The 26,317-nt window shown below is 42.8% G+C and overlaps 1 protein-coding gene and 1 pseudogene across 10 annotated transcripts in view; one reads left to right on the top strand and one right to left on the bottom strand.

Annotated features, from left to right (window-relative positions):
- Positions 1-2,459: 2,459 nt before the first annotated feature.
- Positions 2,460-26,317, top strand: part of CCDC93 (CCC complex scaffolding subunit CCDC93) — a 90,939-nt gene continuing 67,081 nt past the window's right edge. For all 10 annotated transcript variants that reach the window (XR_012013132.1, XR_012013133.1, XR_012013134.1 and 7 more), the window contains exons 1-6: positions 2,460-2,664; positions 6,624-6,737; positions 8,188-8,282; positions 18,267-18,378; positions 22,524-22,622; positions 23,554-23,610. Coding sequence is in view for 4 of the 10 variants with exons in the window: in XM_072788941.1 (XP_072645042.1) it covers positions 2,623-2,664; positions 6,624-6,737; positions 8,188-8,282; positions 18,267-18,378; positions 22,524-22,622; positions 23,554-23,610 (519 nt within the window). In the remaining 6 variants the exon portion in view is untranslated. The remainder of the gene's footprint in view (positions 2,665-6,623; positions 6,738-8,187; positions 8,283-18,266; positions 18,379-22,523; positions 22,623-23,553; positions 23,611-26,317) is intronic.
- LOC140612169 (U4 spliceosomal RNA) lies at positions 15,234-15,299 on the bottom strand (annotated as a pseudogene).

Consider the following 26,317-nt stretch of genomic DNA (forward strand, 5'->3'; position numbering starts at 1 on the left):
TGGATCTAAAATTTTGTGTGATCTATAAAGAAACTTAGTAATAGTGAAGTCACTACTGTGCTACATGTAAAACAGTATGCTCCAAGGGGAAAAAATCCAGTATTTATGGGGTCTCTCCCCAGACCAATTAAATCAGAATTTCTGGGAATAGAACCTAGGCATTTGTAGTTTTTAAAAACTCCGCACATAATCCCAATATGCAGCAAGTTTGAGAGCCGTTGACATAGAAGTGATATTTGTTGGATGAATGAATGCTTGATAGGTGAGTAAAAGGACATTGTGAATCAGAAATCTGGGGTTCTGGTCTCAGCACAGCCACAAACATGCTATGTGACCTAAACTGTGTTACTCCACTTTCCTAAACACCCACAGTGGCACTAGATGTCTTTAAGATGCCTTCTTACTTTAAGACTTCATGATTCTCCTTCTTGGTCACAGCAAGAGCCCAGAGTTGGAAGGGTTAGGAGAAATCAGAACAGAATGACCGAGGCCTTATCGAAAACTTCACTTAAAATAAAGAGAATAAAGATGATCCTAACAGGAAACTCTTTACTATGGCACCCTTTTTTTACCCCTCAAAAAGGAAAGTATTTGTGAGGTTCCTGAGAATCTTGCACTTTGAAAAGCATTACACAGCTCTGTACTGAATATGCAGAGGAGGGACAGAATGATCCCTAATCCCCAAAGATTTCTCTAGGGAGATAAACTATGTGTATGGGTAGGGTACCCTGATTCAGGAGAGAGGGCTAGATATGCATTTATTCCAGATTTCTCAGAAACCTCCTTCTCTGATCTTGTCTGTTCAAGCTCTTTTCCAAAGCTGCACTGGGATTCCTCTCTCAAACACAGGAAGCCCAAGTTCTCTTGACTACTGCCATGGCCGTTTTGCTTTGCGGGGATCTTTAAAAAAAAAGAAAAAAGAAAAAGCATACTGCCAACCCAGCTCTGCTACTATCACCCTGCACAGACAGTAAAACTGGGAAAGTTAGCTCCTCGTGTTTATTTAAACATTGCAAAGGCATTTACAACAGGGAGTTGTGTGTAGCATACCTGAGTTCTATTATTCTCCAGACCCTGTTCCCTGAACTACTTATATACAGCAATTTACACTTCCTTGCTATGTGAGATTTTGCTATCTGTCCCTAGGCATCAATACTTCCTGGTCATTCAACAAATTACCCTCCACTCCCTCTCATCCTCTACCACTTCAGGGAAGGACAATTTTAAAATTAGAAAAATAAATACATTTGGGAAGTTCATTTGGGTGCCTTAAAAAATTGAGATTCATTGGCCCCCCCCAATGGGTGAGCCCAAGATGTCACATAACTTCACTAAGAGAGTTCCCATCTCGATGCCTTAATTTCCTTATTCAAACTTCTCACATTTGGGCTGCCTGGCACACAGTTTGGTTAAGCAGTATTTGCTAATGGCTCTTAAGAAGAAAACAGCTGTTTTTAGGGCCTTTGAGACCTTATGTGTATTCGGTCAGGACAAACTCCAGGAAGAGTACCAAAAAGCCCAAAGAATTTCTTCCCGGACAAACATTTACTGAGTATCTACTTGGTAAGAAGCTAGGTATGCAGAAAGGAAACACACACACACACACACACACACACACACCCCTTGATCTCCAGGAGCTCAGAGCTTCGCATCCGCACTCCCCTGACGCCCTCTATTACCCCTCCCCACTACACACGGAGAGGGAATGATTTCTTTACAGCAAGTCTTCTTCATCCCTTAGAACGAACTCCCCCTCTCATTCGTGTGTGTGTGTGTGTGTGTGTGTGTGTGTGTGTGTGTATAGGCTGGAGAAGCCAACACGAAGCAAGTGTGCGTTTTGAGGGTGTCTTGTGGCCCGGGAGACAACCCTTTTACACGACTGCCTTCTTCTGGAACAGACAGGGGGTCTATCATGTAAGTGATGCGGCAGCTAAAATGCACTCTCCGAGATGACCTTTTCTCACGGAAGACCCAGAACTGGGGAACCCGGTTTCCTGGGAAACAAGATGCACCGGCTGGAACGCCTGGGTCGGCGGCGGGCTTGCAGAAGCAGCTCTTGGGGGCTCCGTGCGTACACCCAGAGGTTGGCCCAAGTGCGCACGAAGCAGGGGACTCCGTGACCCAGCCAGACCCCGGCCGGGGCCCGGAGTTCCAGCTCGAGAGCCGAGACGGGGCTTCAAAGTCCGGCTCGCTCGCGGAGCCGACAGAGAACCCCGACCCGGGGCAGCGGAGGCCCGTGGGACGCAGACGGAGCCACAGTGCAAAACTTCCCCGAGACGAAGGACTCGCCGCTTCGGGAAAGGCCTCGGAGAAAACCGCGGAGCTCCGGAGCGAGGCTCCCGCGGGACGCGGCCCGGCGGCCCCGGGACAGCAGCTCGGCCTCCCCGCCGCCCGCCTGGCCCCGGGCCCCGGCCGCTCTCGCGCAGGCGCAGTGGCGCGGCGCTCCCGGCCCAGCGCGCATGCTCCGCCGGCCGCCGAGCTCCGGGCCCGGGAGGCGGCGGCGGCGGCGGCGGCGGAGGAAGTTCCCGCTTCGCCTCCACCCCGGTAGCAGCTTCGCGGCCGGGGACAGCTTCCTCCGACGCCCCGCGGGCTTTGCTGCCGCCGCACGCCTGTCCCGGGACCATGGGGCTGCCCAGGGGGCCGGAGGGCCAGGGCGTCCCGGAGGTAAGGACCTGCCTCTCGGCGACCCGCCCGCGCTCCTGGGAGAGGCCGAGCCCGCGGGGACCGGGCGGCGCGCGGAGCGGGGCCCGGGCCACCCCCAGGGCGCCCCGCCCCCCTCGCAGGTGCGCCCCGGCCCCGGCCCCCCCCCCGGCCCCCCTGCCCCGCCCCGCCCCGCCCCGCGGGGACTGACGAGCGGCTCCGCGGGCCCGCGGGACGGAGGTGGTCGCCCCGCGCCGGGGTCCGGGGTCCGGGGTCCGGGGTCCGGCTCCCGCGGGCAGTGCTCCTGCGCCCCGGGGCTCGCCGCGCTGGGAGTCACGAGACGGCGCCGGGACGGTCCGGGCCCCGGGCGCCGAGGGCGGTGACCTTGTGGCGCCCGCGCCCGCAGCAGCAGGAAGTTCGGGCGCTGGGCGGGCGCTGGGGGGGCGCCGGGGGGGGCGCTGGGGGGCTGTGCGGGGCCGGCGGAAGCGTGGCTGCTGCTCCGGGACGTAGCGGGGCCCTTTCCTTGCAGAGGTGTTTGTTATTAAACACTCACTGGATCCTGAGGGCTAGGATAATCGGTGGTTTCCGGATTTCCACGATGCCTGGGAATAAAAGGAGCGAGCGTTTGCTTCTGGCTGCAGATGCCATGCAGCTAGCTAGGTGGTTTGCAAGCGTCTTTTCCTCCACTTGATTTACTCCAAAGCTAGCATAGTTTACTCGATTCTGCAAAGAAATGGAATCCGCACCGCACCTCTTCCCCGCTCCTAAGCTAGCGTGTGGCAGGATTGATTGCTTGACACCGTGAGGGGTTCCTTCGCTTTTGACCGCCTGTGCCCCCACCCAGCCACCCCACTCTCTGCCAGCCCTCAATTCTTTCATGCCACAAGCACCCACTAATGGAGGGATCACTATTCTGTGCGTGAAAGCTGGGGACGTAGTGATGGAAAGACAGACTTATCCGTCAGTGTGTGATCCCAGAACCTAAGTCCATTTTGTTGGAATTGTAGGTAAACCTAAGAAATGTCATGTTGTCAGAACCCTCATATTAGGTAAGACCTTACATCGATGGAATGGGGGATTGTGAAGACAGAACTGTATCGTGATACTTGACATTTCTTTGTTGCCACTTGTTTATTTTAGGCTCTCATCAAGTTTTTGCCTGGCCTTATTCTCTAGACTCCCTCTGGCCTCTCACGTTCCTTAAATCCCTCCAATTCAGTGTCCCACAGTACTATAAATGGGGGGGGGGTGTCTTTCTAAAATAAAAAGGAACTTGGTCCTCGGTGTTGTTTAACCCTTCTGTGACTGCTAGGAGGCTGGGTCTAATTTGTCACTTTTCTAGGAGCCTAAGACAGTTCTTGGCAATTAATAGGCATACAGAGTAAATATAGTTAAATTATTAACATTTAGTTAAAAGAATAATGCATACAAACATGGATAGTGTGTGTCATTAGATTGTCACTAATCCAGTTAATTCCTTAAATTCAATTTTTTAAACCCTTTATGTTTGTAAAGGATAGGAAGACAGCTAGACTTGGCTTTGCCCTCTAGTTTACATGAACTACAGTACAGAGCAAATGAAAACTTAGCGTGCCTGGTCTAAGAGCTCATAGTCATTCATCTTTATCAGAACTTTATTATTTTTTTAACAGATGTATTAGCCAATCTGATGACTTTTTATGCCCTCAAAAGAGGGTATGCGTTCAGTCGCTGTGTGTTGCCCAGTGGCTGTTTTCATTTTGTTTCAATGTTTTAATCTGTGAAGTCAATATGGAGTCTTATATTCTCCATTCAGTGTCTTGCACCAGGAAGTTATTTCACAGGTTATATTGCAAAAGTGTATATACTTCTCCATTCCGGGGGCGAGTGGATAAAGAACATGGGCCATGCATCTGCCTTGGGGTTGGTCAGTGGGTATTCTTTAGGTACAAGTGGAGGCAGAAATGGTTCTCCTGGGATGAAATGTCCTTTTCTTGGAAGTGTCATGATAAGTGATGACTGACCAAATGAAGGGTTCCTGTTTTACATCCTGGGAGTTTTAAGAAAATGCTTGTATCATCTCATTTTTCTTTTCTGCTCCATCTTTGTGAATCATATTACTATTTACCTTCTCTTTTCTCTGAGCCTCGCCACTTAGAGATGTTGCTTAACTATCAGGCCTTTTGCGAAGGAAGAAAAGGTGTGAATAGTTAACATTATTTTTGCATGTCCACCAAAAGCTTGGGAATGCTTTGATAGGCTGGACCAGGGTTATTTGAGAGAGAGGTAAAACAAGCTGTCACCTTCACCACCCCCTATTGCAAGAGATTGTCAATCATTTTAATAATTCTTTGTTCAACTACTTGTTAATATGTTAGCTCCCTCTCTTGGCAATTTGTACTTCAAAATAAACTTGAATTTCCATTATCAGTGTCATGACTATGAAAACATTTTGTTAATCCACAACTGGCATAGGTCATGTACTTTATTGTAATGATTGAATATGTCATTCCATATTTAATTGTCCTTTGAGCCTTACTGCTACTTCTGAAGAGGTGTAAACATGACTGAATAATATATGGATCCTCTCCTGATCTAGCTAATAGTCCATTTCAAAAGACAGGCATATATATTAACACCAGACATTTTACTCAGAAGAGGTTGATACTTAATTGTATAAATGGCAAGAACTATAAATAAAATGGAAATGCAGAGGAGTGACCGTTTGTCAGGGATGGCATCAAATAGGAGCTAGAATTTGAAAATTGTTTCTGGGTGAGTAGAGAATATCAGGAAAAGGGAAGGGTTGTGAACAGTGAAGAAATGGGAATGAGCCATGCTTGAGGTGGGCCATAGCCATGACTGGATTGTTTTGAGGGGAGGTAAAGGGTGAAGCTGAAATGATAGTTTGCAGCCAAAGATCTGAATGCCAAACCAAAAACTTTGGAGTTTATCTTACAGACAGTGTATGATGCATTAATGATAAGGACTAGGGGATGAGCAAAAGAGGGATGATGCGAAAGCTGTGATTTAGGAAGGACTGAGGAAAACAGATTAAGAGAAGAAAGATTGAGAGGCAATTGCAATAGTCCTGGCATGAAGTGTAAATAAAAGGGAGGGGAGGATAAATGTGACACACATAGTAAAGGAAGATTTCACAGGCATTTTGGGTGAGGGAATAGTCAGAGGTAGGTACAAGAATTTGAGCCAGCTATACGTTGGTCGTGTTTTAGGTAGAGAAGTGGTTTTTTAATGTTCTGTAGTAACAGAAGAGAGGGAAGGTACAGTTCCTGAAAGTAGATGGAGGCAAAAGTATTAGAATATTTCAGTGGTTTTAAGTTGTATATCAACATCTGGGAGTGAAGGTAAGCTTGAACTTAAAATTTTAAAGTCAGGTTCCTATTTAAATACATGAGATGAATTTATTATTTTTAAGGCAATCTCATTATGTGGCAGTAATCACCTTTTAATGTATCTAGGTTGAAAACCCTCCTTATATTTGCTTTAGAGGTCAAAAAGAGAAGTGCAGAGAAAGATACATATTTGAACTCCCTTCTTTGTTCTTGCATTGTTTGTCAGTAGCTTCTGGGACCGATTGTATATACAGTTAAAAAAAAAAAAAAAACCCAACACTTTGTTTTTGTCTGTAAGGAGTTTATAATGTAGTCAGGAACCTGTCAAGGAAACGGCGTGTTTGAGAATAGGGAGGTGATGTGCTGTAATTTTCCTGTCCCTGGATTCCTTCAGCACCGGATAAGTAATCTATACTACCTGTGTGTGTCTTCTCCTGCCACCTGTGACGATTAACACAGCTCATGGAGGCCTGAGGAATGCTATTCTTTGTGACTCTGGCAGCACTGTGTCTCCACGCTCCTGCATGAACACAGTGATAATAGCCAATGTCACCTGCTCCTTAGCTATTAAATTGTGGCATCAGAGGATGCGCCCAGTGGTCCTGTACTCAAGGTAGCTTTTACCAGCCTAACTTTTACCTTTTGTTTTAGGTAGAAACAAGAGAAGATGAAGAACAAAATGTCAAGCTAACTGAAATTCTGGAGCTTTTGGTGGCGGCTGGGTATTTCAGGGCAAGAATTAAAGGTTTATCACCTTTTGACAAGGTAAGAGGAAACCTTACTAGCCATTAGGCTGTGTTTTGTTGGAGTGACATGGTTTACCGGGGTGGAGAAAAGAGGAAGAGATTGTGTTTTTACTTTATCCAGTGTCCATATTTCTTTCTGATTCACGTTTGTTATTAGAAGTGTTCCAATTTCCTATTAAAAGGAAAATCTATCAGCAGATATGCTGTGAATTCCTGTTCTGTGTACAGATCTTTGGGAAGTGCAAAGTAGCATTAGAAATAGTTCTTCCTTTTAAGGAACTTACCGTTTGGGTGGAAAGATAAAGCTTATGTAAGATAAAATAATCCAAGTTAATAAGGAGCTGTCCCAAGTCAGTATGCTCACAATTGCCAGATATTCTAATGATGGTAAATTCTGATTTTAGAGGAGAGAGAAGTCACTGTGGGATGAAATCTGTTAATTCAGCAGAACCTTCAAGAATTAAGCACAAGGCATATAATAAGTGTTGAGGGCACAGAGATAAGACTCAGGGAGCCCAGCTTCTATAGCATAGGGAAGGGAGACAGGTAAAGCAACATATGTAGAATAAGTGTCACAATGCAGTAAGTGCAGCAGAGATGAAGCTTCCAGATCAGACAGCAGGAAAGCTTTCCTGGTGGATGAAAGTGTTGAGTGCTTCAGTGGGCCACAGCCTGGCCTTGCATAACAATCACTGTGGATTGTTGTAAATACAGATGTTGAGGCCTTGCCCTTTGATATTTTGGTTAGAACTGGGCAGGGGCCTGGAATCTGTATTTTATAGGCATCTCATGTGTGTCTAAAACACAGCCAAGGATAAGAGTCCCTATTGTTTTTTCTAACATCAAGCTGTGCCTGAAAAGGATTTTGTTTCGAAGTGGTGTTTTAGCCTCAGTCTCATTTGCATTTCTGAGAAACCCTATGAGAAAAATAGAGCAGGGATTCTCCTCTCCTTTAGATACGTGAAAAAAATAAAATGTATGGAAATTCAGTAATGAGCCACAAATGTCAGCCTTGCTACTAACCTGTCTGTGATCTGTAAAACATACAATTCCTCTGGAGTCTGGCACATCCCTGAAACTGGATTAAGACTTCTCCTGGCTGAGAATTAATGTCCATCCCTCTCAGTATAAAGAGGATCTGTGAATGGTGTGCCCATGTCATAGTGTAAGTCAGCTTCTTGGTCACACTAGCCACATTTCAGGTGCTCAGTAGCCGTATGTGGCTAGCAGCCACTGTATTGGATGGTACAGATACATTAACGTCACTGTGGAGAGTTTTATTCATTGGTGCTATTTTAGATGAATTGTAGTTGATGGAGTCAGAAGAACACATATACTCTCTCAAAAGATATGTATTTTTGTGTAGTCATTGATTCTGTAAAAACTACTTGTTTTTTTTTCTACCTTCCATTTCTTCCCCTATCCCCAAGCTAGAAAGAGAAAACAGATACTTTCTTTGTGTCTTGCAGGTAGTAGGAGGAATGACTTGGTGCATTACCACTTGCAGCTTTGACATAGACGTTGATTTGCTCTTTCAGGAAAACTCTACAATAGGACAAAAAATGTAAGTTGTCAGGGTTTGCCATAGAAGAGCCTAAAGGGGGTGAAGGGAGCTAACTTTTGAGTGTCTAGTGTATGCCAAAAGTTGTGCCAAACACTGCATGTCTTATTTTAATTTTCATTGCAACAGGTATTATCACACTTTTATGTATTATGAAATTGAGGTTGATAGAAGCCATGGTCACATAGTTAGCATGAGTCATTTAATGCTCAGACTACTTTTTTAACACTTTCTCTCTCTCTCTCTCTCTCTCTCTCTCTCTCTCTCTCTTTTCCCTAGTTTCATTGAGATTATCATCTTATAATATTAATTTAAGGTGTACTACATAATGTTGTTATATATATATATATATATATATAGCAAAATGATCACCACAATAAATTTAGTTAACATCCATCACCTCACATAGTTGTAAATGTTTTTTCTTATGATATGGACTTTTAACACCTACTGTCTTGGCAGCTTTCAAGTATACAATATGGTGTTGTTAATTCTAGTCACCATGCTGTAGATCACATCCCCACTTACCTATCTTATAACTGCAAGTGTGTTTTGTATTTATTGTCTCCCTTTACCCATTTCTCTCAGCCCCCACCCTTTCGCCTCCAGCAGCCACTAATGTGTTCTCTGTTTCTATGAATTCAGTTATGCTGGACTCCATATACACATGAAATTGTACAGTATTTGTTTTTTCTCTGATTTAGTTCACTTAGTATAATGCCCTCAGAGTCCATTCATGTTGCAAATGGCAAGGTGTCCTTTTTTCTTTTATGGCTGAATAATATTCCAGTGTGTGTGTGTTCATTCATCCATGCATGGACACTTAGGTTGTTTCAGTGATTGGCTATTGTGAATAATTCTGCAGTGAACATGGAGGTGCAGATATTTCTTGGATATACTGACATCATTTCCTTCTGGTAAATGCTCACAAGTGAAATTGTTGGATTATATGACAGTTCTATGATTTTTTAAATTTTTTTATTTTTTTGAAGAATGTCCATACTGTTTTCCATAGGGGCTGTTAACAATTTTAATTTCACCAGCAGTGGACAAAGATTCCTTTTCCTCCATAGCCTTGCCGATGTCAGTTATCTTTAGTCTCTTTGAGTTTAGCCGTTCCAACAGGTGTGAGGTTTTATCACATTGTGGTTTTGATTTACATTTTCCTGATGATTAGTGATGTGATGTTCAGTAACTCTAATAGTTTTTCTAATACTCTAATAGTTTCCAGTAGCTGCTTAGTTTCTCTCTGTCCAAAGGCAGCTGGAAGGAACATACTGGATGGAAGTTGAATAGGGTGAGGAGAGAATCTTTCCCTCCCCACTGCCTCTGTGTAAGGCAGAGCCTCACTTTGCCTGCGTTCAAGAGAAGGCAGCGTGGACTAGCTAGAGGTTACACCTGAGTGTATCCTGCCCGGTCTTCCATAGCTCACCATGGCTTGGTGATTTCATTAGACCACTAAGGATCCCTGGTTCTGCCCAGCCCTGCCATTGGGCAGCTGTATGACCTTGGACAAGCCTCAGTTCCCTTATCTGTCAGGGATTTGTGATTTCAGATTTGTGTGCATCTGTGACTTATTTAATCATTTTTCTGAGGCTTTATCCTCCCCCAGGAAAAAACTCTTCCAAATGGATTAAAGGTGGTTTGCAAATATGCATAAGAAGCAGTGATAGAGAAAGGGGGAAGCAAAGCAGACGGAAAACAAATGGAGTTGGGGAAAAGGCTACAATATTCGTCATGGGCCACAACATGCCTTGTTTTCCTAAGGGTGGGCCACAGATTTGGCTCTAAGCTTTCTGGCAGCCAACAAAAAGAGAAAAACATGATAAATTACCCAATTCACAGTTTCCATACAGAAGAAAAATCGGGCCCACAGAATCACCGAAATTCTTAATAATAAGACCAAAGTGTATCTCTCGGCTCCTCATTAAAGAGGACGTATTGTTCTCTGTGACACTGCTCATCAGTGCCTAGCCATGACTAGCAGAGCTCTACATCTGTAGCATTCTGGGACTGTGGCATCGTACCCAGTGACCTGTAGTGAAAAGTCCTTTACTGGGAATCAGTGGGACAGAGTCTGGGCATATGGTTCTGCTCTCTGCTAGTTGGGCTAAATCCAGAGGTAGATTTTTATCCTTGTGTGTTTGGGTTTTTTTGTTTCTATTGTGTAGGTGCTACATCCATGAAATAAAAAAAAATTAAAAAAATAAATCAATACTGCCAAAGGGTTCCAGTATACAGCTAATGTCTCTCCTCCTGTTCCCATTCTGTACCCTGGTTTTATTCCCCAGAAAGAATCATCTTTGCTTGTTTAGGTTTTAGATTTTTCAGAGAGCTCACTTCTACATCTTTAACCATGTACGTTTCATTCAAGTCTGATAGGAGGAATTTAGCTTACCTACACTACTCACTATATCCCTTTTGTCTTCCATCTTCCAGTTTTGTGATTATTATCTGTTTTTTTTTTTCTGTGATCACTTTTTTGACTCATTTACATCAGATGGTTTCTCCTGGTTCCTAGCTATGTAGGGTAAACGTTTTACTATCCATTTTTCCTTCTTTTCAGCCTACATCTACCATCATATCATTACTCTTACAATGTTCAGGGCATAGTATTTATAATCTGCTCTGTAATCACAATTAAATTGTTCATGCTTTATCTACAGATAGATTCTAAAAGTAAATCTATGAAGTGATTACAGTAAGAACAGAATTGTGATGGTGCCAAAGAAAAAGAAATGTAATCTTCTGGACCATGATAGTGCTCTTTGATGGAGAATATTCAAAATATTAGAGTCAAAAGGAATCTTTTTTTTTTAATTTTTTTATTTATTTATGATAGTCACACAAAGAGGGGGGGGGGCGGGCAGAGACACAGGCAGAGGGAGAAGCAGGCTCCATGCACCGGGAGCCTGACGTGGGATTCGATCCCGGGTCTCCAGGATCGCGCCCTGGGCCAAAGGCAGGCGCTAAACCGCTGCGCCACCCAGGGATCCCCCAAAAGGAATCTTCATTTATTCATTGACTCACCAAATATTTTATTGAGTCCCTACTATGGGTCAGGCATTGTTCTGGGTACTTTGGATATGTTACTAAAAATGTCCTACCCTCACAGAGCTTAGAGTTTTTTTGGGGGGAGACAGACCATAAATAATTTAATAAATAATTGAGTTATACATAGAAGTAGTATGTGCTATGAAAAGAAATTGTAGCTGGGAAGGTATATGAAGGTTTGGAGGCAGTTGTCTAACTTTAGGTCAGTGTGGCCTCATTGAGAAGGTGATATGGGAGCTAAGACCTGAGAGAAAAGGAGATCATGAGTGCGGAGGTTCCAAACAGAAGTTTACCTGGAGTGCAGTGAGGTGGGGAGAGTAATGGGAGAGGTGCAGATTTTATGGAGGCCAGATCAGGTTGAGCTTTGTAGGTTAGAATAGAGTTTACTCCAAGTGACATGGGAAATTCTTGAAGGGTTTAGAGCAGAAGAGGAACATAATCTGTTCATAATCGATTTTAGAAGGAACCCTCTGATTACTGACTAAGGGGGTGAAATTGGCAGCAGGGAGATTCTTTAGCATACTGTAGCCGTGCTTACAGAAGAAGATGGTGGCCAGGACAGTGGGCTAGCAATAGAGGGATTCTGGATCTGTTTTAAAGGTAGAAACAACAGGATGTCATGACAAATTGGATTTGAGTGTGAATAAGAGAGGAGTCAGAACCCAAGTTCTGAGGTGCTTGGGCTGAGCAAGTGGAGGTGGTCTCTATGAAAAGTCACTAAAAATCAGGCACACTGTAATTTGCATCATATTTTTATAGCTTATTTTCCTTGAGTTTCTGATTGCCTTTTTTACATCTTGACAAGGAACCACATAGCTTTACCTGTAGCTCAGATCAGCCAGATTCTTAGTCTATTAACATAAATTTACTATCTTCTCGAGGACACTCTTGATTGAAGCCTGTTTTTCAGTTTAAGTGATTACTTTCTACACCTGTGGCACTCTTGTTATGCTGGGATTTCTTTCAATTGCATTCGTTCTGCACCAGTTTTATCATTTCTTAGGTTCTATGTATCCCTTCTTCCTAAATTCCCTTGGAGTTTTTTATGGTGATTCTTAACCCCTTTTTCACCTTGGGTGTTATGATACTTCCCTATCAGTGACAGTACTCTTAATAGATACTGGAGCAGTGTTTTTTATGCAGATTCTTAATCTCAAATCCAAAAAATAATGAAAACAGGCTTTTTCTTTCAAAGTGTGGATACAAAACTCATTTGGAAACAAAACATGACCTGAACTTAAAGCTATTTATAGTGATCCCACTTGGGTGAATATTCATTAAGTTTTAAAAATTTTATTTAAATTCAATTAGTTAACATAAAATACATTATTGGTTTCAGAGGTAGAGGTCAGTGATTCATCAGACTTACATAATACCCAGTGCTCATTACATTACATGCCCTCCTTAATGCCCATCATCCAGTTACCCCATCCCTTGACCCTCCTCCCCTCCAGTGACCCTCAATTTGTTTCCTATGTTTAAGTCTCTTATGGTTTGTCCCCCTCTCTGTTCATTTTATTTTTTTCCTCTCTTCCCCAGTGATCCTCTGTTTTGTTTCTTAAATTCCACATATGAGGGAGATCATATGATAATTGTCTTTCTCTGATTGACTTACTTCACTTAGCATAATACCCTGCAGTTCCATCCATGTCATTACAAATGGCAAGATTTTATTTTTTTTGATGGCTGAGTAGTAGTCCACTGTGTGTGTGTGTGTATACATCTTTATTCATCTGTCGATGGACATCTGGGCTCTTTCCGTAGTTTGGCTGTTGTAGACATTGCTGCTCTAAACGTTGGGGAGCAGGTGCTCCTTTGGATCATTAAATTTGTATCTTTGGGGCAAATACTTAGTAGTGCAATTGCTGGGTCATAGGATAGCTCTATTTTCAACTGTTTGAGGAGCTTCCATATTGTCTTCCAGAGTGGCTTTACCAGCTTGCATTCCCACCAACAGTGAAGAGGATTCCCCTTTCTCTGTGTCCTCACCAACATCTGTCATTTCCTGACTTGTTAATTTTAGCCATTCTGACTGGTGTGAGGTGGTATCTTACTGTACTTTTGATGTGTATTTCCTAATGCCGAGTGATATGGAACATTTTTTCATGTGTCTGTTGGCCATTTGTATGTCTTCTCTGGAGAAATGTCTGTTCATGTCATCTGCCCATTTCTTGATTGGATTATTTGTTCTTTGGGTGTTGAGTGTCATAAGTTCTTTATAGATTTTTGGATGTGCTTTTATCTGATGTGTCATTTGCACATTCTGTAGGTTGCCTTTTGATTTTGTCAGATATTTCCTTTGCTATGCAAAAGCTTTTATTTAATTTAATTTAATTTTATTTTATTTTTTATTTTATTTTTAATTGAAGTTCAATTTACCAACATATAGTATAACACCCAGTGCTCATCCTGTCACGTGCCTGGGCCTCAGTGCCCATCACCCAGTCATCCCATCCCCCGGCCTGCCTCCCCTTCCACTACACCTTGTTTGTTTCCCGGAGTTAGGAGTCTCATGTTTTGTCACCATCTCTAATTTTCCCTCCTTTCCTCTATAATCCCTTTCACTATTTCTTATATTTCCTGTATCAGTGAAACCATATAATGACTGTCCTTCTCCAATTTACTTACTTCACTCAGCATCACACCCTCCAATTCCATCCACATCGAAGCAAATGGTGGGTATTCGTTGTTTCTAATGGCTGAATAAGATTCCATTGTATATATATACCACATCTTCTTTATCCATTCATGTTATCGGTGGACATTGAGGCTCCTTAATCAAGTCCCAGTAGTTCACTTTTGCCTTTGTTTCCCTTACCTTTGGAGATGTGTCTAACAAGAAGTTGCTGTGGCCAAGGTCAAAGAAGTTGCTGCCTGTGTTCTCCTCTAGGGTTTTGATGGATTCCTGAATATTCACAAGTTTTGCTGCAGAAATAATAATTTCTTCAAGTATAGACTTCACTTGGGCTCTACATAATATATATGCCTCTTAGGTACAGGAAAATGCAAACATCTAAAAAAGTTCTGAATTCTGAAACACATGTGGCCCCAAAGGATTTGGATAAAGAGTTGAGAATATATAGTATTATGTTCTCTGGTAAGTACTTGATGTGCTTTTAAGTGCAGAGCCATGAACTATAACTGTGTGCAAAGCTTGGTACAGGGGTTTGCATAACTGATGGTCCTCCAGACTCCGAGCAGTGCATCAGGCATTTGGGTCTCAACATCTGTAAGAGAAAAGCAATAGCCAAAATATACTGAATTATTCAAAAATCTTTTCTGTTTGGTTTTGTAGTATATTCTGTGTTTGAGGTTCCTCTCCACAGTTTCTCTATAGGTGCAAGTTAGACTATTACTGCCTTATATTTGCAGTGCCTCAGTATGTCCTAGCTGAGGTGTTAGGGGGCCAGGTAGCATTGTCTGAGGAGTGCACTTGCCTTTTGAGGGCCTGATTATCTTTTAGGCTATTTTCTATGCGTGCCCAATTGAGGCCTTTTTGTTCTTTTGATTTTTTTTTTTTTTTTGAGAGTTTCATGAGCTTCTACCTACATCCTCCTTCTACACTCCCAGCCTGTCCTAAAGCCCCATTAGTACAGAGTCTGTGCTCAGAGATCTTGAGATTTTAGACTTATAATTGAGTTCAGCAACACACAAGTAGGCACCTATGTACAGAGCACTTATGCATGCATTTTACTATTTTACCTTCACAACAAGTTTTAGTAAGTAGGACAGGCATTATTCCTCATTGTATGATGAGAGTATTGGACCAGAGGGATCAGGTGACTTGCCAAAAGCCCCAGAGCTGATAATGGAGCTGGAATTTAGTTTAATTCACTTTCTTTCAAACTGTTTGCAGTAGGGGAGGAAGTAGGGTACTGAACAGTCTTAAAAACTAAAGGAATCAATTAGCAATAATCGTGCCTCAGATAAACCTCATTGGCTACAATACTGCCACTGTGCAAAGCTAAAAACTGAAGGAATCAAACCAATCACCTGTAGTGACAAGTGGGCACTGTTAAAATCTTAGGTTAGGAAGCCTGACTGAGGACCTCTGCATTTGTCACTTTCCCAGATTTTCAGAAAGTCAGAGAATCTACCCTGAGCTCCAAGGAGAAACAGATAGGGTCTGGTAGGCTTCTACAAGAAATCCTAACTTTTGCCCCCTACCCTCAGCCTGCCTGTGTCTCCCCCACGTCCCTCCCTTGGCCCAGCAACGTTTTTCCTCCAGCTGCTTCCATATGCTGCCGAACAAGACCTCAGTCTTGGCAGTGATTCATGGGAAGTGGGTTTAAGAGGCTTATAAACCCTAAAATGACCCCGGGAATCCTTCCCTCAGGGCCTTTATGAACTTGGAAAATAGTCAGTCTCTAAGCAGTGGCCAGAGACAAGTTGGTCTGAAGGTAGAGAGGGTTGGGCTAGATAGTGTTGGAAGTCCCAGCCTCTTATTTTTAAGCTATTGAATGGTTCTGTGCAACCAGTAACCCTATGCAGACTCAGATCTGCAGCCACTAGGGGGAGCTTTCCTCTCACTGAAACAAAATATAACTGTGCAGAAATGCCCCAATTATATTAATAGTTAATACCTACCCTGAGCAAGGATGCCAACTTAGGGTCATCTTCATTTGCTAAGCTTGGAGTTTAGGGAGCAAGGCCAATGAGGCACCAGTCTCTTAGCCTCACAAGTTTCAAAGAAATTAAAGCATGGGAGTCTGATAGAAATTAAAATAAAAAATAAAGTATGTTATAGAGAGAGCCTTAGATATGCTACCAATTGAGTTCGTTAATACTTGCCTATCAAACTATCCTATTTGAGCGCAGCAGCAGCTGGACAGCCATAGGCTTCCCCACTGGGGCAGCCACACATCTCATCGCAAAAAAGACACATGTGCCCTAAAGACAGACTTCTCAGAAAGGAGCGACAGTTGTAGTGGCTGAGAGCCACAGAACAGTTTCCTTCCATGTCTCAGACCTTTTGGATAATTCACATATGTACTCCCTCTGTTGGGGATGAAAATGTTCTCCTGTAGGCTTCCCTCCTGGGAGGTGAATGCTCCCTCCTTTTGTGAATGTATGCTGTAGACTATCCGTCTTCCCATGTCCATATTTTTTACCCTTAACATATTGGGCTTGACATTGATATTATGATCCATGGAACTGGGGGTGTGGCTATTTCTCTTAGCAGTTTTAACCTTGGTGACACCATGTAAAGCTACTGTCTAGTAATAAACGTAGGTTTGTAGTGTGTTCTCCAGGGACCATTCCCTGGGGAGCTGCCTAGCTTTTCTCCCTAGAGTTTATTTAGTTCCTGCTAAGACCAAGGGGATGGAACTTACTAAGGGAAGCATAGGTAAGACAATAATTGCTCTCACCCAGGCCTTTGTTATATTTTGGTCTTAAGGGTGTCTCTCTTGGGAAGGATTATGGAGCTACAGAGAGACTAAAGCGTACAAGATTTCTTTGAACAAGGAACACTTTAGGTAGACCCAGACTTGCTGTATTTGAAGCGTCTAGTAAGACCTGGGGACCTTGTTCACTGGGTCTTTCCTCTATTAGGAAATAGTGCTCACTTGTAGACAAGACCATAGTCATGGCTGTAACTGGCTAAAAATTTTTTAAAGGGTTTTAGATGGGACTATAACCTAAACTATCCATGTAAGCTGAGCCAGAAGCCCCCATTTCTCCATATGGCCTCACAAGGCCATGCCTTGTGACTGTTTCTCAAGGCAGACTCACTAAATAATTTCTGCTGTTTCCTCTTGAATCTGATCCAATTAAGATGTAAGAAACAGGAACCAGACACTTGGAGATCAAATATCAGCTGAGTAGAGAAGGAAGCTTAAATCTGTGGTGGTGGACTTGCACACAGATTACTCTATCATTCCTGCCATAAAGCTGTCCCACCCAGGTCCAGGGAGCAGGGGGAGGATGCAAGAAGAATGAGCAAGAAGAATGCTCTGGGGTCTCAGGGAGCTCTGTTCTTCCCCCCTCTACTCCCAGATGTTTCATAGGACTGAAGTAAGGTATCAGGGAGAGATCAGATAACCCCTCATGAGAAACAGAAAAATTCTGCTCTCTGGAAAAAAAGAACAAGGACATGGTTTCCTCAAATCTAAGATTAATTTCAAAGTATCAAAAAAATGAAAGGCTATTTTTTATTTTAAAAATACTTTTATACCAGAGTGGAGAACTCCAATTTTTTTTTTTTTTTTTTTTAAGCATAAGGCCCTGTGTTTTGTCTTAATATTCTGGGCACCCAGCACAGGCCCTGGTAATTATTTGTGGCCTGAATGCTATTTAGAACAAGTTTTTTTAATGTGTGACCTAGTGGTTCCCAGGTTTTTTTTGAAAATGTAGGTCAGTAAAATGAAATATAAAAGACAATGAGGCTTGATAACTTTTTATTTTACCATGTGAGGATATTAAATAATAATTGCTACCTCAAACATCACTATAATTTCATAAAGAAACAGTATGTTTTAATATAAAAAAGGTAGGGAGGGATCCCTGGGTGGCGCAGCGGTTTGGCACCTGCCTTTGGCCCAGGGTGCGATCCTGGAGACCCAGGATCGAATCCCACATCGGGCTCCCAGTGCATGGAGCCTGCTTCTCCCTCTGCCAATGTCTCTGCCTTTCTCTCTCTCTCTCTCTCTCTCTGTGACTATCATAAATAAATATAAAAATTTAAAAAAAAAAGGTAGGGAGAACAAAATTCTAGAATAAACTATGAAAGCTGCAGTGTGGCCTTAGATGCACGCATACACGCACGTCTAAATAGTGCTTATATTTCTCATTTTGCAGCCAGCCAAGAGAAGCTTGGTCATGGTCTGGTGTTGAAAAGCCCCAGATTCTTCTGGAATGCTGCCCAGACTTGAGAGATGTCTTAAGGGCCACTTGGTGTGTTCTCACTCTTTGCTTGTTGTTTTTTCCAAACAGAGCGCTATCAGAAAAGATCGTGTCAGTCCTGCCAAGGATGAAGTGTCCACACCAGCTGGAGCCCCACCAGATCCAGGGCATGGATTTTATTCATATATTTCCTGTTGTTCAGGTGAGAGCCTTTATGTGATTTCTTGTCCTCTGCACATCAGAATTCCTGCATGGTCTGGCTCTCAGGCCATCTGGCCTAGATCCTGGATCTGATGGGTGTGGTATGGAATTGGTGGAGCAGGACATGATGGTGCTTCCTGATGTCATCCTCAGAAGGTTGCCAGTACTCCATCTCTTCTGCCCTAGTTTCACTGTCACTTTCACCGTCACCTATTGTGGTCTTTGAATGTTCCCATTAATTGGTTTTCATTCCCCTTTTGGTAAAGATAGAACCCTATAGCCCCCCCATGGGGACCTGTCCCAGCTATCCAGCCTAACTTTATTCCTTGTTCTTTCTGTTCTAGCCCCTCTGACTTTCCCTCAGATTTTTTTCATACATATTATGCTTCCTCCTGTCATGGGGCCTTTCCTTCAGGCTGGAAAGCTCTTCTCTTTCTCTCCTTACCTACTTAATCCATATTCATCTTTCAGATCTCAATTCTACCAAACCTCTTCAAGAAAGCTTCCATTAACCCCACCCCGCCCCCAATCTAGAACAGGTTCCTTTGCTATATACACTCATACTGGCCACATTCCTTTCCTTTGTAGGGATCTTCCTTGCTGCAGTTTGTAACCATGTGTATCTGTCTGGTCACTTCTGTCCTACCTGTCAGACCTTCTCAAGCTTCTTGGTGGCAGGCACCATAGTTGCCTTGCTCACCGTAGTGTCTCCAGCACCTTGTGGAATATCTGGCACTGTGTAGGCAGTTAGTCTTTATTTGATGACTAGATGTCTGATGTGAGGTCATTTCCACCCTGGCTGTTTTCCAAGGCTCTGTGATTAAGTGGCTCATGCTGTACAGCCTCCTACAAACTTGTGGTCTGCTGTCTCAGCTTCTTCTGGGCACTTTGAAAAGAGGAGGAGCAAAGGGCCTGCTGTATCAACAGCACTTTGCAAATGATCCTAATAGAGTTCTTTGAAGCATTGATTTTAATCCCAGTCCTTACGTATGAGGAAAGTGAGATGCAAAGAGAGTAATTCATTTGCTGAAGGGCAGAGAACTGGTGTGCAGACAAGATTCCAGTCTAAACCCCTTGTCACTAAACCTACTTTTCTCACCCTGCCACTCATGCAATTTGTGCTTGAAAAGTCTTCCAATCCTGCATTAAGATTAGGTAGCACAGAGGTTGAGAGCACACGCTCAAGAGGCTTCCTGGGTTCAGATCCTGGCTCTGCCACTTAGTTGCATAACCTTATGACCCACAAGGTCATAACTTAGTTTCATGACTCAAATGACTTAACTTTTCATCTGTTAAATAGAAACAGTAATAGCACCTACCTGACAAGATGAGAATTAAGTACATTAATATGTATAAAGCACTTAGCTGAAGCACCAGCCCATTTTAGTAAGTACTTTCTAAGTGTTCCGTGGTCCTTTCTGGTTTTGTTATTGTTATGGTGGACTTTCCCCTGCACTGGACTTTCAGTCAAATCCCATGAAATTTGTAAATCAGAAGCTAAGACTTTAACTCGGAATTTAATTCATTAGGTCCATTAGACTTTCTGTATCCAATGCAAGGGGTGAGGGGGGATCTCCTGATCCCTTGTGTGAAAACAGGAAATAAGGACCCCATGCTGATTATTACTGAAACTTCCACCACTACCACACTGTGAAGTTATTGGCTTTTCCCCCAAAGCCTGAAGGTCTAGTTATTAGACCTTACTCGGCCCTATGGTAGAACTTTGAGAGCAAAAAAATGTGGTCCAGATAGGTGATGAAAGGGAAGTGATCTGTTACTGGTTTGGGCATTTTGAATATCTGTTCTGTGTTGTACATGGAATGCCAGAGGGCTTCTGGTATAGATGTGAGAATCTAGGTTACCAGATTTCTTGATTTCATGGATCTATAAAATTTTAAAGCAAAAATGGAGGCTGACCTATGGTTGCCATCTATATTTTGCCAGGCAAGAACATCTTTTAAAAGTAACAACTATCAAAACAAACACTTAAGTACAGTGAATAAACTGGTGGTTGCAGAGGGGATGTAGGGGAGGCTTGGGCAAAATTGGTGAAAGGAATAATAAAGAGGTACCAGCTTCCAGCTATAAAATAAATAAGTCACAGACGTGAAAGTGAAAAGTACAGCATAGGAAATATAGTCAGTACTATTGTGATAACACTGTGTGGTGACAGATGGTGACTGCATTTATCGTGGTGAGCACTGAGTAACGTATAGAATTGTTGAATCATTATGTTGTATACCTGAAACAAATATAACATTGTACATCAATTATACTTCAATAAAAAATATTTTTTAAGTAACAACTATCTTGCTTTCTCTGTCATTTCCTAAAAGAAAGACCTTTTAACTCTCAATCTCAGAATAAAAGACAGTCCTTCAAATGGAATACTTGAAAGTATTATGAAAAAACTAACCATGTGCTTGACATTTTTTGCCTGTTTCGCTGGAGACCGGTGAAAGAGCAGTGGTCAAGCTAGTGGTCTTGAGTGACTCTAGAGGTTCACCACCTTCATTCACACTGTTTAGCACAGCTGTAGTTACACTCTGAATGCTAACCCAGAGAAAAATGGATCTAACTTCCAGCCCCAGTAGTTCCAGGTCACATCTTTTTCTCCCATGCCAGACACATGAATCCTGTGACGGAAGGTATTTTTCTTGAGTGCTAGGCACCCAGGGCAGAGATTGGCTGTCCAAGAAGTTCTCTCCACAGCCCTTCTCTCTAGGAACTCCAAAATAGTGACTGATTCTCCAAATCCTGAGACTCCTTATCTTCTTTATCTGATTACACTCACCAGGATCTGGCAAAGTAACAACTCAGTGTAGATCTAATTCATGGAGGAACATTTGAAAGAGAAACAACTTTGAAGGTCCAGAAACTGGATCCAAAAGGAAAGTAGAAAGAAATTGAGTTGAGCAAGGAGTCTGCCTCCTTAATTGTTCGGGGCCATGATGCTGGGTGGGGGTGCAGGAGAGCGGCTACAGAAGCTCTGAACATTGTCTGATCTTCTGCCCCTGCTTCTGAGTTTTAGTGCCTGGGGTCATTGTTTGGAGGTGGGGTGGAGTAGAGTGATAGAAATAAATGGAAGATAATAACAAAAGAATATTCATAGTTATTTGCAAGCACCCCCCATCTTGGGCAGCTACTTCCCAAACATGTCCTTACTTGAGCTGGCTGCCCTCTGTGAGCAAGCATTCTGTCCATCCCTGCAGGAGCACAATGCCATATGCCATGTGTCTGCTTGCCTACATAGCTAAACCTTGCCAGACCAGGTGTGTTGCGCTCCTGGGGAAATACAACTACTATGCACAGACTGCTTCCGAGTTGTAGTAGGTCTCTTGGGACAGAGGATGGCGACTCCGACGGATGGCCTCCCCCTCCATGATGCTCTTTAGTTATAAAACAAGGAGTGAATGAAAAGCCAGGGATGAGAAACAAAGGCTGTGTTTTTGTATTTTACAATCTTACTCTCAGAGTACCTAGATCTTCCACAGGTTATGGGGTTGGGAGTGTGTCTCTGTGTTTTAATTAACAGGAATAATAAGTAGAGAGCAATGAAGAACAGCTACTTTGCATATCAGCCCAGTAAAGCTGGAAAACATTTAATAAAATCTGTATGTCCAGTCTTTTGGTATGGAAGAGCCTCTGAGTTGTGACTCAGCTTTCGCTTGCTACCTATAGAACAATGAACAGATGATATAGTCTCTTTGAGCTTCAGATTCTATACGACGTGGCCAGTACTTATAATGTTGTGTGGGTTAAGAGAACAAATATTGTGAGTACCTGGCTTACTGGAAGCCCAGGGCTGGGTACTCAGCAAACCTGTTCTCCAATCAGAATATTTGTTTGGGGATTGTTTGTTTGGGGATTTTTTCAGCCAAAGAAACAAGAGGTTGAACTAGATGTTCTCTGAAGTCCTTCCCTTTCCCTGGTCTGTGGTGCAGGCAGCACGATCCCATTGGATCTTAGCTTCTCAGATGCCCAGCTAGCTGCTCTTCACCTAGGACAGTACACATGGACAGTTTCTCATCACCTGGTCGGTTCAAGGATAGTGATTGGGGTTCACAAATTGTACTATCTCCAAGTTGGCCTTTACCACAGTGGTGTTTCATCCCTGTCCTCACATTTCCTAACTTTCTTTCCCAGTGGCTGGTGAAGCGAGCTATAGAAACAAAGGAAGAGATGGGCGACTACATCCGCTCCTATTCCATATCCCAGTTCCAGAAAACCTACAGTCTCCCTGAGGTCAGTATCTTCCTTCCTTTTCTCGTCCAACTGAGAACACGTGAGTACATGTAGAGACTCCCCAGGAAGGAGCAGAGTAAGCTCAAGTTCTTCTGCATGACATCTCTGCCCCTACCTGGCCAGCATTGACAGTGGGCATCCTGGTTTGTAAGAACTGCCTCTTCAGAACTTTTATTAAATTATAAGAATATGAGTATATTTCATTAAGAGTACATATAAAGCTCTTCAAGAGACCACCTAGATCGTTGCCTAGGGATTCCTATAGTAACAGTTTCATAGTAACCACCCCCGACACACACAGTAATAACAACTGATACCGGGATCCCTGGGTGGCGCAGCGGTTTGGCACCTGCCTTTGGCCCAGGGCGCGATCCTGGAGACCCGGGATTGAATCCCACGTCGGGCTCCCGGTGCATGGAGCCTGCTTCTCCCTCTGCCTATGTCTCTGCCTTTCTCTCTCTCTCTCTTTCTCTGTGTGACTATCATAAATAAATAAAAAAAATTAAAAAAAAATAACAACTGATACCTATTGAATAATACTTAACTACACTAAGTCCCAGCGCATCACATGCCTTCTTTTTAATTTTCACAACTGCTCCCTGATGTAGGTGATGGTGTCCCCATTTACAGACAGTGAAACTGAGGCTTAGAGGCTAGGTAGCTTGCCCTGGGTATCAGAGCTCATAAGGATTTGAACGAAAATACTTGTCTTCACCAGTACACTCTGGGGTCCCCCTCTTTCTTACCACCTTGGGATCTGTTTGGCCCTAGCTTCTTCCCATGCATAATATATTCAAATTTGTTAGAAGATTGAGGCTTCTCCAGGCAGAGCTGTGATGAGAAATCAATTTGTAAGACAGGTTTCTGAGAAGTCCGGTTGAGTTTCACTCTTCACAAAGGGTTTGTTTAATCCCTGTGTTTTGTCTTGCAGGATGATGACTTCATAAAGAGGAAAGAAAAGGCCATCAAGACAGTCGTTGATCTTTCAGTAAGTTCCCCTGTCCTTGTGTAAGGGAAGAACATAGGTTCCTAACCTCCAAATAGCCCTGTGGTTCAAATTCCAAAACCCTTGCCCAGTCCCTCCTGGGATTGCCCAGTGCTGACCTCAGGTGGTTGTGTGAGAGAAACCCTGTCTACCTCAGTGCCCATATCTGGACACCAGCCTTCACAGGTAGAAAATGCCACAATCATGGCCCTGGGTTTTTCTTAGTTTGAGATTTACAGGAGAAATTTTCCAAATCCAAAGTCTTTCCTCATTTGTGCTACTGGCAGGTATAAACTTTGAATAGCTTCAAAGAGTAGATGATGAACTAAAGGTGGTAAATTTAGGTTAGCACCCCTTGATGGCTTTGGAGAGGCACAGCAGCTCCTGAGCTTTATGCGGGACACAGGAGGGCCTTGGTCACCACATACTGTGTATCTTAACCATGGGGTCTGCACTTAATGCACCCACTCCACCAGTGCAAGAGTCAGAGGAGAGCTTTTCAAACCTTTCTGGGCCAGAGTCCAGCAGAAACTTATCAGTGCCCCATATCCCACCCCACCCAAGCCTTCCTACCTGAGCTGCTGGGAATGAAACCACAGTGCTTGGGGGTAACTTCACTTTCTTCCAAAACTAATGCGTGGTGGTATTTTGCTTTTTTTTTTCTACTTGAAGAATAAATGTGTGGTCTTCAAAGGTGGTCACTCTAAAAAAGATTAACAATCATTTGATGACATAAAGCACTCATTTAAAACAAGAAAGTCTTTGTTACTTTATAATTGTAATTTGTATCTTTTTCACAATTTCCTTTTGGAAGTGGAAGGAGTGGAAAACTTTCAAGACAGTTACACTCTGAAGCCAGATACCATTTTCAGGCTTGGTGGTAGTATTAAATAATAACAAGACATGATAGGATATCAGAGTAATTTTTCCCTCTGGTTATGAAATAGCTGTTCCTTTGAGACATTCTTAAAGTTTTTTGTCTTTTTTTAAAAGTTGATAAATACAGAGGAAGAGAATCAACCTTAACCTCACAGCACAGAAGCAGCTCCTTTTGCTGCTTGGACATATTTCTTCGATGCTTTTTTAATGTACATTTTTATACCAAATTGGTGTCATATTTTAAGTGTAATTCTGTGGGGCTTTTTTTTAACTTACCAATATAGAGTCTTTGTAAGCTATGGAAGATTCCTCCTAACTGCATTTACCATGAAAAATAATAGCCAATTTGTTGGATTTACCCTTATTTTAAATGATACTTCATTTTTCAAAAGCTAGAGAACCAATTAGACAGCATTACCTCTCATCCAGAGAACTGGGGAGCCCAGGGCAGGAGAGGAAGTGAAATTCCCTTTTCCCTTTAAAGCCTGTACTATTTGAATTTTATACCACGTCTGTGTGTTACTTATTCCAAAACAGTAAACAAAAGTATGATTTTCTAAATGCTTAATTGAATATCTGCCTGTGTAAATCTCACTGTTAGCCCTGAGTAGAGAATGAGAAACAATAATTTTCATCTTTATCACCAGGAAGAAAAGGCTAGCATACTTGTCAGCAGTCTTATCAATGAAACTAGGCCTGGCATCTCCATAGCCATTAAACATTTCAGGCCTCTAGCGGCACAGTCTTTCTTCTTATTATTTGTAATGGAGTTCTTAAAGAAAATTCTCCTCTTCTGCTTGGTAATGTGACCTAATAGGATTTAAGGAGGTAAATGATAATGACAAATACATGGTGCCCAGACATTGTGGTAAGCATTTATGTATACCTTACCTAGTCCTCAAAAGAATCTTCTGAAATAGTAGTATTTTTTTCTTTTTTTTTTTACAGGTGAGGAAACTCAAGCACAGATAGGTTATGTAAGTTGCCCAAGATTACATTAGTGATGATGGAGCCAGGATGCAAACCAGTCTTATAACTACTACCCTGTGGGCATCTAGATAAAATGCTATTTGCAGCTAATTAGGAAATAATATCAAGATAAGGGAAAATTAGCAAATCTCTTAGTTCAGATGTTTAGTTTATTTCCCTTTTTTATGTGTGAACTTACTTCTCAGTTGACTGTCAATATATTTGTAGCAGGAATGATAAAGAATTTTGATGGATGGCCAGAGCTGACCTATGAGTTTCATTTGTTTTCCTCTTTCTCTTTCTACTGAAAATACCCCTCACTTCCAGATGCTATCTTCTTAGGTTTCTTAACTACACTGCCATGAACTTCCCTCCCTCCCACCCACCACTTTTGCAAGTGCTTCCTGGCTTCCTTGCCTTGGCATGAGAGTTCCAGAAGCTTACAAGAGACTCCAGGGCTGTAGTGCATGTCCCTAGCTTATCCTTTTGAGTCATGTAAGGAATGGAACCACTAGCTGTTTTCCATTCGTCAACGGTCTCCCCAAGGGAAATCTGACCATTAGTGAAGAGAGTGAAGCCTTTCCTCCACTGCCAGGCTCTTTGTACATCTCAGATTCTGAAGGGTATTTCCCTATCCTTTCACCTTTTACCCAGCTCTGCCCTTTACATGCCTCATCAGTGTTTCTTGCCTGTTCCTTATTTTTTTTTAAAGATTTTATTTATTCATGAGAGAGAGAGAGAAAGAGAGAGAGAGAGAGGCAGAGACACAAGCAGAGGGAAAAGCAGGCTCCATGCAGGGAGCCCGATGTGGGACTCGATCCCAGGACTCCAGGATCATGCCCTGGGCCAAGGCAGGCACTAA

This window comes from Canis lupus, chromosome 20 (assembly GCF_048164855.1).
Source record: "Canis lupus baileyi chromosome 20, mCanLup2.hap1, whole genome shotgun sequence".
Lineage (NCBI taxonomy): Eukaryota > Metazoa > Chordata > Mammalia > Carnivora > Canidae > Canis > Canis lupus.